Genomic DNA, 12,946 nt, shown 5'->3' on the forward strand with positions numbered 1-12,946 from the left:
CATTTCATCAATCTTCCTCGCTCGAAGCAAGGTCTTCTTCGTTCACACCTTCGTCTAAAGGGATCTGGGCCACGTCGTCTTCCTCTATTCTAACAGTGTTGAAGTCCAAGTCTGGGAACAACACTTCTACTTTGCGTTTGAACATCTTCCAGCCGCTGTCCCAGAACTCGGTCATCTCATGTTTGTAGAAGTCTGACCGCTGGAAGCTCTGGATCACTTTTTTTTCACTCCTGCTCCCAGCGGTCGCTCTCGACGGGCCAGCCCCCCCAGACCCCTCTCTTACCAAGTTGCGGGCGATCGCGACATCGATAGCCATCTGGAAGTTAGCAGATCCCTTGAACTACTCTACTGCTGCGACACATAAGTCGGGGTATGCTGCCCTCTTAGAGGCTGATTTGGTCTCTTCTTCCTCAAACTCCTTCTCCAGCCCCGCCTTCTCTGCCGCTGCCTTGATGCGCTCGTCTGCCAGATCCCGCTCCAACTCAGCGATCTTCAGGTCTATTTTTTCCTTTTCTTTGACCCACTGAGCTCGCAGATCTTCATTGCTGGTCATGGCCTCTTCAAACCGATCGTTGGCGACAGTGCAGGCTTTTTGGGCATCTTCCAGTTTCTGCCCCACCGTTCGCCGTTACAAAAAACCATCTCGGCTTCCATCCCTTCATCGACGATGAAAGACCCGCCACCAGCCCTCGCCCTGCCACCGCTTGCAGAGTGACCCAAGTCTCCTGCTGACCGGAGGCCTTGTAACAGGAGAAGAACTCCTCTACTGTCATTGTCGTCTCTCCGGTCGCCTGAAGCTAGGCACTCGCGCAGGCCATTACTATCTTCCAAGTGTTCGGCATCAGCTGCCCTGGCGCCGCCTCTAACTTATTCAACACATCTACCACCACTTGGGGAAGAGGTAGCCTCAAACCTCCTCGTACAAGCTGAACTCACCCGGTCGCGCGTCCGACACCCTTTCCTTGGATGTGGGTAGTCTTAGCCCTATCTCCAAGGGAATTTGATAATTCTTCCTTATTCCCTCCAACTCCTCTGCTGTCAGTACGGACCTATCCGGTTTGGTGTGCCAATGGTCTGGTTCCACCTGACTAATGGGCCTCGCAGCCGAGATTATTGTCTTGGGACGAGCCTGCATAGCCTGACCTGCTCCCTCCCCCTCCCTGCGCTCCGTACGATATTGCTCTGCCAAACCCACCGCATCGTCGTCGCCTAATGGATCAACCTTCGCGGTCATTGCTTCCTCTTGGGCCATCTCTCTTGTGTGCCTGCGAATAGTTTCGGATGCGGGCATAAGAAAATTCATAAAGTGTTGCAAGGGTGTATCACTAGCGACGAAAGAGTTTACACTTGAAATATTTTGATTGTTTGCAAAGAGATACGTAAAACGGATAATACCAAAAGCCCAAGGTTTGCCTATATTCCAAGGGTCACAATTAAATTTCGCCAGTTTGAAAATTTTCAAAAATCCGCCAAAACTGTCTTTTCAATACCCTATAATGACCTATTGTTTCACTTCTTGCTCAACGCCTAACTTTCCCCACTACAAGATTCTGCCACGTGTACGACCACGATCCACTGTCCCTTTCCCATTCCCTGTCTTTTCCACTTCACTTCAATACATGCCCCGCCGCTTCTCGAGTCCCGCGCCATACCAACCACCCTTCGTGGTCGGCCCTCCTCATGGTCGGTCCCTCCACTCGGCCACCCTTCATGCTCGGCCCTCCTCATGGTCGGCCCCGCCACTCGGTCACCTACGCGGTCGACCTTCCTCACAATCGGTCCCTCCACCCAACCACCCTTCGCGGTCGGCCCTCCTCATGGTCGGTCCCTCCACTTGACCACCCTTCGCGGTCGGCCCTCCTCATGGTCGGTCCCTCCACTCGACCACCATTCGCGGTCGGCCCTCCTTATGGTCGGTCACCCCTCTCGGTCGGCCTTCACCCTGTCGGTTTCTCACAACCCTCATTTTTTTCATTATTCCCTTTGTTGAACTAAAACTGCATTTAGGAATGGGGGACTACTAACATGGGTAAGCCCGTAAAGATTATAACCCACCATTTAGGGCCCAATACATAACTCAAATATTAAAGCCTAGCATTGCTGAAGCCCCACGTAGCAATAAGAACCAATGATATCAAGACACATGGCAAAAAAAGGGCAAGCCACATAAGCCCCTTACAGCATTTATTGCGATAACCCCTCTCTGTCGGGATATAACACCTTCACCACGAACAAGGTAAGTTAGAGCATAGACTTTCGGCCAAGGTGACAGGTCGAAAAGGACAACGAAATGATTACCAGAGGATATAAGCAGACGTCGAAGATAAGAAGAAGGTTAAGCTTTCTATCTCTAATCTATCTTTACATTCCACTTCTCTTTCTGACTTGCTCGTCGGAAGGTTCGCTAGGGGACTCCCCGTTCTCCGTTGAACTCTTGTGCAGGTCTTCTGGTGGGCTTGGTCACTCGGGCACCGGTTTGAGGAGCGTGGATCAGCTTGACCTGTTCCACCTGGAACACGCTGTATCATCAAATGTTATATGCATTAGTTGGTATACTAATTAGTGTATTAACGGATGATGTGACATAATTTTAGAAGTTTTGAGATTTTATAATTTGCATAATGGATGAGGTCATAGTGTTGAAATGTCAATGTCATAGCATATGTTGGTACACTAATTAGTATATCAATTGGTGTGTGTAGCATCCCGGTCTAAAAAACATGAAATATATGAACATATTACCAAGCTAAACATGCCAGTTGTGATCTCTTGCTTGTTGCAAGGTAAAGCTCCTATGACATTTCCTTCAACAAAATATTGAAACAGAAAGTAACATTTTGATAAGCAAAATTGGTATACAAGCTAGTAAACTTTATAATTTTTTCTTCCTCTCATAAATGGCAAGTGACAATGAAAATCTAAAATTTGAAACAGGACTCATTAAAATAATTTAGTATGGGCAACTAAAAAAATTTTGTAAAATTTATTAATTTATAGAGAGTAATGTTATACAAACAAATATTTTTTACGAACTTAATTTGTATAACATTACTCTAGATAGAAAATGTTACCATTATTTTTTCAGATGTGATTAATAAATACAAAAACTGAAGAACAAGGATGGTCCCCTTAAATATCAAAATTTCACCATCTTTTCACCTAGGAAAAAAATGGACGACAGAAAATTCTCTCCAAGTGCCTAAATAGTCATGGTGGTCTCTTTAGAACAACCCCTTGTTGTCCAATATCATTCACACCTGCACATCCTTAAGATTTCTTAAAATTTTCAATTAAAATAGTCACACCTAGGATGAGAAGAGATCAAGCAACAGCTCATTCACCAATGAATCAAAAACTTCAATCTCCAACTCCATGGCCACTTCATCTTTGTGTTCATCTTCATCCATCTTACTCCACTTTCCTCCCTTTTCCATCTCTCTCATATATGCTTGCCTGTTCTTTTGCACTTCCCACTCCACCAACATTTCTTGGGGCTGTCCAGTGACCCAATCGTCAATGACATTTAGCAGTTCAGACTCCAATTTCTCGTCATCACCCATTACTGTCATGGTATGTGATTGTCCTTCGGTGATTCTCTCTCTCAAGAAATCCAATAACAGATCATCTGCCATGAATTTGAAGCTGCTTGATGGAATAGTAAATTTTATTAGCTCAAGTAAGTCTAATGCTTTATGTTCTGCTTCATTTTCCTCGTCTTGGATAGAATCCGAGAGACAGGGCGAGGCAGGTTCACGGGATTCATCTTCGAATTCTGATGATGAGAACTGTTTTTCAAGGTCCAGTGGTTCCAGATCAAGTTGTTGACCAAGGTTCTCAAACTGGTGGATCTTATCCATGAGCTTTTGTTTTGTTCCTGTTGATCATCAAATGTAATTTTTTTTTTTTCCGTCAGTTGGAGCTAATAGTGAGAAATTAGTGCATATTGCTAGGAAAATTAGTTTCATATCAATTTAAGAGAGATATAGACCTTCGAGGCGGGCGAGCCTACGTTTGAAAGGCCATGAAACCTCCTCATCATCATCAAATGGAAAATCCAGTACAGATACTGGACTAAATTGTTCTTTCTCCTCCTCATTTGGCCATTTATTCTGTTCAAATAATTCACCATGCTAATTTAAGTTAGACAATCAGATACCCAAAAAAGGGGAAAGAAAAATAAATAAATAAATAAATAACAAAACAAAAGAGACAGTATAAGTTGACTACCATTAGTACAAAACTATGCTTCTAATATCAGACAAAATTAAGTTGAATTTTATAATATGCAGACAGATCATATACTGTCCCCATTTTGTCTTATTTTTCACATTGATACGTCATTAGCTTAAAAATTTGCGAGCAACAATGGTAGCACCATATTAGATAATTGCAGCACAAATTTGTCTTCTTTTTTTTATTTATTTATACTGAGCCGGGGCTTAACTTATTTTTTTTCTATTTTGCATATGAACCCTTACTCCAAACCATAAATTGGCTCCCAACTTAATTTTTTTTTTAGAAAAATAAAAAACAATTATTTATTTTCATTTACTCTGTCACTCCAATTTAAGATTTTTGACTCCATCCCAGTCTATTAGTGTCTACAAATTTAACATAACAACTCAAACAATTAGGTGTCGTTTGGTAACACTTAGGGTGTGTTTGGTAACGTTTACGTTTTCAGTTTATATTTATAAAAATTTTATAAACTGGTTTTTGTTTATTTTTAGAAAAACATAAACTATAAACGCGTTTGGTAATTAACAAAATGTTTAAAAAATTTAAAAATATAAAAAAGAGTGAGAAATGACAAGTGGTGGCAAGTGGTTACGGAAGATGGTGGTGGAAAGTGGTGACGGTGGGTGGTAGGTAACTGGTGGTGGTGGGTGGTGGCTAGTTGGTGGTGGCGGATGGGTGGTGGTGGTGGGTGGTGGGTAACGGTGGCGGGTGGTGGGTGGGTAACGGTGGCGAGTGGTGGGTGGGTGACGGTAGCGGGTGGTGGGTGGTAGACAGTGGGTGGTGGGTGGTAGACAGTGGGTGGGTGGTGGGTGGTGGTGGCAGATGGGTGGCAGATGGCCGGTGGTGGCGGTGGTGGGTAGGTGGGTGGGTGGGTGACGGTGGCGGGTGGTAGCGAGTGGGTGATGGTGGTGGTGGTGGTGGTGGGTGGGTGACGGTGGCGGGTGGTAGTGAGTGGGTGTTGGTAGCGGGTGGTGGGTGGTGGTGGCGGCAGGTGGTGGTGAGTGATGGCGGATGGGTGGTGGGTGGTGATGGTAGGTGTGTGGGTGACGGTGATAGTGACGGTGGCGGGTGGTGGGTGGTAATGAGTGGATGGTGGTGGCGGGTGGTGGGTGGTGGTGTCAAGTGGGTGGCGGATGGCGGGTGGTGGCGGTGGTGGTGGTGGGTGGGTGGGTGACGGTGGCGGGTGGTAGGTGGTAGCGAGTGGGTGGTGGTGGCAGGTGGGTGGTGAGTGGGTGGTGGGTAGTGGTGGTGGTGGTGGTGGTGGGTGGTTGGTGGTGGTGGTGGTGGTGGTGGTGGTGGTGGCGGGTAGATGGTGGTGGCTGGTGGGTGGTGAGTGGTGGTGGCAAGTAGGTGGCGGGTGGCAGCGGCGGGCGGTGGATGGTAGTGGCGGGTGGATGGCAGGTGGGTAGTGAGTGGTGGTGGTGGTGGTAGTGGTGGTGGCAAAGGGTGGGTGGTGGTAGCGAGTGGGTGGCAGGTGGGTGGTGGGTGGTTGGTGGGTTGGTGGTGGTTGGTGGTGGCTGGTGGGCTGGTGGTGGCAGGTGGGTAGTGAGTGGTGGTGGTAGGTGGTGGTTGGGGATGGGTGGTGGTGGCGGAAGACGGTGGTGGAAAATGGTGGCGGGTGTTGGCTAGTGTTGAGTGGTAAAAAAAAAAAAAACTGAAAACTCAAAATGGAAACACATATTTTGTGTTTTCATTTTTTGGCCAAATTTATAAACTGAGACCACTGATTTATAAATCAAAATTTTTACCAAACAAGTTTTTATTTGAGTTTTTAAAATTTTTAGGTGTCGTTTAGTAACACTTACGTTTTCAGTTTTCTGTTTATATTTACAAAAACTCAAATAAAAACTTGTTTGGTAAGAATTTACTACTCCAATGGAGCATCAAATATGAGACGTTACTAATTATATTTTACAAATTTATTGAAGAGTATCTACTGTGGATGATCTTAGAATAGTGTATATTGTTACTTAAATTTTTTGGGCAAATTACATTTACCCCCTCGAGGTTTAGCTAAATTACAGATATCTCCTGAGATTTGAGAAATTACAAATACCCCCTTGAGGTTTATATTTTCATAACAAATTAGGAGGCAATTTGTTATGAAAATTTAAACATCATGGGGCAATTTGTTATGAAAATATAAACCTTAGGGGGTATTTATAATTTTTCAAACCTCAAGGGATATCTGTAATTTATCTAAATCTCGAGAGAGATATATGTAATTTGTTCTAAATTTTTGATATATATATATATATATATCCTTGTCGGTGGGTTTGCTATTGTATAAAAACCAAAAAGGAGAAGAAAAAAAAAATTTCTTGGCTCCATTTGGGAAGATAAGTTGTGGGTTTTTTTGACTATTTCAGTCATAAAAGACAAAATAAACTATTTTAAGTACAACAAACAAAACATCACATACAACCCATAATCATTACAGTCTTTTTTCACAAAAAAAATCAAAAAGATCAAAAAAATCTTCCCAAACCAAATTTTTTACTCGAGACTAAAATAACCAAAAAAAAAAGCTACCCGCTCTCCAAACCAACACAAAATGATCTTAGCTTGCGCCAATGAAAAGCAAATCTGAAGACTAGTTTTGACTACTAAAGTCAACCGGCTGCTTGACAAGAGTATATTTTTGAAGCTTAAATAAATAATTTATTACTCATAGTAATATATATATATATATATATATATATAAGTTTGAAAAAATAATATAATAAGTTTAGAATGTAGCTTGACTTTATGATTTTTTTAGTTATTTAACTATTTTAATCTGGAATTGAAAAGTGTTGTTTGAAATAAGTTTTTGGATTTTTTTGATTTTTATAAAGAAAAAAAAATGATTATAATTTAGATTTAATATTTTTTTAATATTTTTTTAATTTATTTTATCTTTTATAACTAAAATAATTAAAAATTTCATGCCAAACATCACCTAAATTATTTGAAAATAAAATATATGGTATAAATTTAAATTTAATTTGAATTGAGTCAATCGTCATATCCAAAATAAATTAAGTCAACTTATTTTCCGTATTTCTTTCCTAACTTTTAAACAAATCAAAGTTATTGAAACTTAACAAAATACCGAGAATGCCCCCCAGAATCCTTAGTTAATTCACACCTAGGGTGTTTTGAGAAGTTAGTAAAAATTAATTTTTAATTTTTTATCAAGTTTTTTAGCTTTTCAAAAAGTGATTTGAGAAGTTGATAAAAAATTAATTTTTGACTTTTTAGTTTAATATTTGTTTATAGTGTCAAATCAAATTAAAATGATCAAAATATCCTTACTAAACAAAAGAAATTTATTTTTTTATTTTTTTGTCATGAGTCCCAATTTATAATTTCACATTTACATTTTTGACACTTCCCAAAACAATTTTGTTACGTTTTTGCTACTTGCATTTTTGGACATTTTAACAAAAACATTGCTTCGTATTTTGGTTTCTAAAACGGCACATATTTATGAGTGGACCGAAAAGCCCGAGGACTTTTCCGTAATTTACTGAAATAGTTTTAAATTAAGAAGGAGTAATCTAGTACTTCGTGCCCCAAGAACCTTAAATACTAGTAGCGATTCAATGCCGTGGATCCCGCAAATAGACACCACGTAGCGGAGTCATTGGCATCGGTTCTCTCAATCCTATTTTAATTTCGTAGCCCCGAGACGTACTCTATACTTCCCGAGATATACCCCACACGTGAACTCCACCCAGCCGTAAATTATTTTCTCCAAAATACTCTAAACAAAAAAAAAAAAAAACTTTTAAGAAATTCATTTTGTCTGCACCTCCCTCGCTAGTGGAAGTAGTAAAAGAAAACATGACAAATTATACATGTTGTCTTTATATTTTTATCGTTGTCTTGATTTCTTAATTTTAATTGGATTGATTTTAAATTTAAAATTTGATTTTATTTTAATTCAATCCAATTAATTACAATTATTAGTATTTTTAATGAAAAATACACACATAAACATTATATGTTATGATTTTATAAGTAAAATTATAAATTTATTCAATTCAATGAGTTAACCTCAACAAACTTAATGAAATTCCTTCAAAACCTTGATTTGGGTTATCAATTTGATGAGATTGATATAAAATTTAAAATTAAGAGTCAAAATTAAATTAATTAAAATTATAAAAACCAAAATGATACAAAAAACGAGACTACCAATATAATTTATCAAAAAAAAGGAAATATATTATATATGTGAAATTTTGATAAAATAATTACAAATTAATGAAAATATTTATAAATTTTAATAATCAAAATTATAAACATTTTTATGAATATGTGATTTTTTAAATTAAAAAAAAAAATTGACATCCACTAGGTGTAATTAGCCGAAGAAAAAAAACGAACAAACAGCGAACAGTGTTAATGGAATCTTGACAAGTAAACAATTCAATCAAGGTTTGTTAAACAACAGACAAAGGGCAATATATAATAATGGGAAAAGTTAGGAATTATAAATTTTTTTTTATGAAAATGATAATAAAAAATTTATAATTCTTAAATTATCTTGATTAGTGTATGGTGCCTTATTCTAAATGTAATCAAGGTGACAAAATTTTTATGATTATTTTTATAAAAAATTTTTCATGACACCAACCATCGCTGGATAATAATAATGAGAAAAGATAGGGATCATGAAAAAACTTTCATGAAACTGATCATGAAAAATTTATGACGCTTAGATTACCTTGATTAGTGTGTGATGTTTTATTTTAAGTGTAATCCAAAGGTTATAAATATTTCATGATCATTTTCATGAAAGTTTTTTCATGATACCTAGCATTGCTCAATAATAATAGGTGCGAAGCATTAAACAAGAACTCTTACAGTGGAGTTGTTAGTTGCTGTTGTTGTTGTTGTTGCGGCTTCAATGGTAAAGCCACCGACTGTTACGCCTCCTCTCTTGCTGACCGCTTCTTCCGGTAAACGCCTCTTCTCTTCTACATCTACTACGATGTCATTGCCGCACGAACCTTCTGAAGAGCACACATCACTATCTGACCAGCTGTTACTTTCACTGTTACTCTCACTCATCGAACTGTTCGAGTCTGTGGCGGCGGTTACGGCGGTGGTGGCAGTTACGGCGGCGGAGAGATTTTCATTTTGTTCGAGAAAATGTTCGAACGATTTCCACCGTTCGATCTCCTTCTCAGTTTTCTTCCAGAAGCTTCTTTTCAGGAGCTTCCGCGAGAGGCTTCTCGGTAAAATTGAGTTCTTCGTTTTGCTCTGATTCGAAGGCGGTGACGACGAAGATGACTTTACGGCGGCGAACGGGAGGAGCTTGACTGCGTTGATCAGCACCTCTGACGCTCGCTGAAATGCCGACATTTTTGACGGGGACGAAGCGTTTGTTGATTTGCTCCTGAGATTACTTTTCCTGCGATTTGAATCTCTGCTTTTGAGATCAATTTCGAGCATGAATCGAACAGTTGTGCAGCATTGTGTTCTCGGATACGATCTGAAGCCGCTCGAAGAACAAGAGCTGAGATCGTCCAAGAGATAATCCTTCAGCATCAGAGGCTTCGGCAATGGCGCCTTTCTCAGCTTCGAATCCATTTTTGAAAATCTTCAAACCTGTAGAAAGTAGAAACACAATAAATTCAGAAGTAATGTGATTCAGTAACACAATGTAGTATAAAAGAGAAGGAAATAAAGAGCAATTAAGATAGGTTTCAGAGAATGCAGAGAGAGACAGATAAGCTGAAAAAGCTGATAAAAACATTTAAACAAAAAATAAAAAAGGCAGAAAGAAATTTAATAGCTTGAAAGCTTTTCATTAACTCTTCACCTTCTGAGATAGTTGTAGGAGCTCTCACAGCTTTATTTCTAGAGATAGAAAGTGGGGATTGAGAGAGAGAAAGAGTGAGTGGAAAGTGTGGAAGCAAAAGGGGGGGATTTAAAGGTGGGGTTGGGGAGAGTTGGAGGTGAAAGTGAGAGGTAGCTTCTGATGGAGAGGAGGAGGGTGAAGATCTCAAGGTGAAAAATATTTTTAAGAATTAAAAGAAGGCAGAGCATTGGCTATGGAGAGAAGAGCAAGAACTGATGAGATGAGTAAGCTATAAGAGAGAGTGATCAGAGAGGTAGAAGCTTGGATGCTTCTTCTAGTGTTTTTTGAATCTCAAGTTTGATTATTTTATTGCTTTGTTTTATTCGTATTTTGATTCCCATTTGAATTTAATATATATATATATATATATGTTTTAAATGATATGTCTAAGGAATCTCACGTACGTCCTTTGTTTTTCCAAATCTCCGCTGGTTAGTTCACAAAGTCAAGTAGTGACCCGTAGTTGACCTTTCCCAGCTAATTAAGGGTGGTTTGGGGGCTATCTTATTTTTTTTTTATAAAAATATGTGTTAAAAAATAAAGATTGACGTGATTTATATAAATATATTTATTTAAATAAGTGTACTTATTTAGAGGATGTCAAATAAATTTTTAAAGGTGGTTTGGAGTGATTTACATAAGGGTTTGTTTGGGAAGAAAAATTTTGTAGTTTTTTTTTTACTATTTTAGTCAAAAAAATAAAATAAAATAAAATATATTTTTTTAACAAAATATCACTTCCAACTCATAATTATTATATTTTTTTCTTACAAAAGTCAAAAAAACTAAAAAGTTCATCACAAACGAGATTTTTTAATCTCAAATTAAAATAGTCAAAAAGCCAACTCACATCTCAAACGACGTATATTTTTTTGATTTTTTATTATATAAAAATGTATTAAAAAGAAGAAAAGTGATATGACTTTAATAAATATGCTTATCCACTTATTTAGAAGATGCTAAACAAATCTTTAAAAGAAAAAAAAAATCATATAGGCTCCGTTTGGAAAGATAGGTTGTGGGCTTTTTTGGCTATTTAAGCCATAAAAGAAAAAATAGTCTATTTTAACCACAACAAACAAAACATCACATTTAACCCATAATCATTACACTCTTCTCTCACAAAAAAAGTCAAAAAAGTCAAAAAGTCCTTCCCAAACTAAACTTTTTAGTCCAAAATAAAATAATTAAAAAAATTAAAAAATTAAAAAGTCAACCCGCTACCCAAACCAATCCTGAGAGACGGATATTCTAATCTTTACTTTTTTTTTTTTTGTTTACACACCATTGTCGCCGTACAAGCTCTTGTAGCACACATTAAAGTGAGGGTTGTATGTATAAAAAGGACTCTGTTTGCACGTTCGGGTGTAGTAAATGGATGATTAATGCTTCCTACCCCCGCTGGGTCGACCCACAGTGAGATGTCGGTCTCGGATTGGTCCCAAAAAAAAAATTGTTTTTTTTTTTTTTTTTTAAGTTTTCAGCCAGTGGGAGCGCGCCACGTCATTGGGGGCGCGACCCCCACTGGGGTTGTGCAGCGCGGTTGTAAATGGATTGAGTCCTACTGTGATTTTGAAGTACAGAAATGCCTCATACACCCACTGGGGGTCGACCCCCAGTGAGGTGGCACTCCATCATTTGACAAAAAAAAAATTGTTTTTTTTTTTTTTTTTTTGAATTTCGGCCAGTGGGGGCGCGACACCTCACTGGGGTGCGACCCCCACTGCGGGTATGCATCAGTGTTGTTTGAAGTAATGCTTTCATTTAATAGAGTCATCTTTGCTCTCTGTAGGCCTGTTTGTGTCTTTCATTCATTCACTCCATTCATTTTTTGTTTTCTTTTTTTGACAATCAGTAGAGAATAACTTACCAAATAAAAAAAAAAATTATATTACACAACAGATAAGATTCAAATTCAGATAACTCATGCATTGGCCAACTCTTGGTCTTGTTTGTGCGCTTCATTGGGAGGAAGATTTATGAATTAAGGCATTGTGAATTAAGGCATTGTTTGATTGTAGAATTAGGTGGGGATAAGAGTTAGTTATGGCCAAATGTGGATAGATCTCATAAGAAATTCTATCCAACAATAAGCCAAAATCGTTGGCAAAAAATGATAAAATTAAATTTTGTATCAAATTTGGTTGGTGATTTGACAAAGTCATTATTCCTTGCCTTTTCCCACCAAAAGTGCATCCGTTTTTTTCTTTTCATAAATCCTAAAACTAGAGAAAAATTCAGAAATTACAAATTTGAATAATATTAAAAATTTCTGAGTAGTTCTTGAAGTATTATTAGATAATAATAAAACTTTGCGCAGACAATAAAAGCTGAAGTTTGCACAAATTCTTGAAAAGGCTTTGATTTTGAACTTTTGGCAATAATTAGACAAATCAAAGCATTGTTGAATGGAAAAATACTTATCATGTTTTCAATAAACTATTTTATTTTTTTATAATTTTTTCAAAATTTCAAAAATTCCTAAATAAACTAAAACATAATCAGAAAAAAAAAAAAAATCAAAGAATGATTGGCCTGAACTTGATCAAATATAAAAGCTAGTTGGATTTAACTTGATTGTGTCAAAATGATAAGTCATCATTGAAGTAGTACATTTGGAAATAACATTTTTTTTTTTCATTGAAGCAAGTCAAAAAATAATTTTGGCAAAACTATTTTTGCTTGGATCATTGGAGTTGCTCTAATAAAAATGTCATTAAAGTTGACAAATTTTTGTAGGCAAACGATATATAAGTCCATTTTCTAAATCCAATTACGTGTAAATGAAATGATTGGTTGATAATTAAAAAATACGCGTGAGAGAGAGAGAGAGAGAGTTGCCTTATATTCATT

The 12,946-nt window shown here is 37.8% G+C and overlaps 1 protein-coding gene across 2 annotated transcripts; it reads right to left on the minus strand.

Moving 5' to 3' along the window:
* Window positions 1-3,108: 3,108 nt before the first annotated feature.
* On the minus strand, window positions 3,109-10,392 carry LOC114306535 (uncharacterized). 2 transcript variants are annotated; one of them, XM_028251827.2, is made up of 4 exons: window positions 10,055-10,392; window positions 9,094-9,840; window positions 4,010-4,109; window positions 3,109-3,874 (listed from the first exon to the last, which is right to left on the minus strand). In XM_028251827.2, exons 2-4 carry the CDS (start codon window positions 9,820-9,822, stop codon window positions 3,306-3,308), a joined length of 1,398 nt encoding a protein of 465 aa, XP_028107628.2. In that variant the 5' UTR covers window positions 9,823-9,840; window positions 10,055-10,392; the 3' UTR covers window positions 3,109-3,305. The 2 variants fall into 2 exon arrangements, with proteins under 2 accessions (XP_028107628.2, XP_028107614.2); XM_028251813.2 differs by having other exon boundaries at window positions 3,989-4,109; window positions 10,055-10,390.
* Between the last annotated feature and the right edge of the window lie 2,554 nt (window positions 10,393-12,946).

The sequence above is a fragment of the Camellia sinensis genome, chromosome 13 (genome assembly GCF_055761805.1).
Source record: "Camellia sinensis isolate YWXY chromosome 13, ASM5576180v1, whole genome shotgun sequence".
Lineage (NCBI taxonomy): Eukaryota > Viridiplantae > Streptophyta > Magnoliopsida > Ericales > Theaceae > Camellia > Camellia sinensis.

Excerpts from the sequence above, each read along its gene's own strand:
- LOC114306535 (XM_028251813.2), bottom strand. The coding sequence starts at position 9,822 with ATGGATTCGAAGCTGAGAAAGGCGCCATTGCCGAAGCCTCTGATGCTG. Across the intron at positions 4,110-9,093 it reads CAGCAACTAACAACTCCACT|AATAAATGGCCAAATGAGGA; the intron begins GTAAGAGTTCTT and ends TTATTTGAACAG. Across the intron at positions 3,875-3,988 it reads TAGGCTCGCCCGCCTCGAAG|GAACAAAACAAAAGCTCATG; the intron begins GTCTATATCTCT and ends GATGATCAACAG.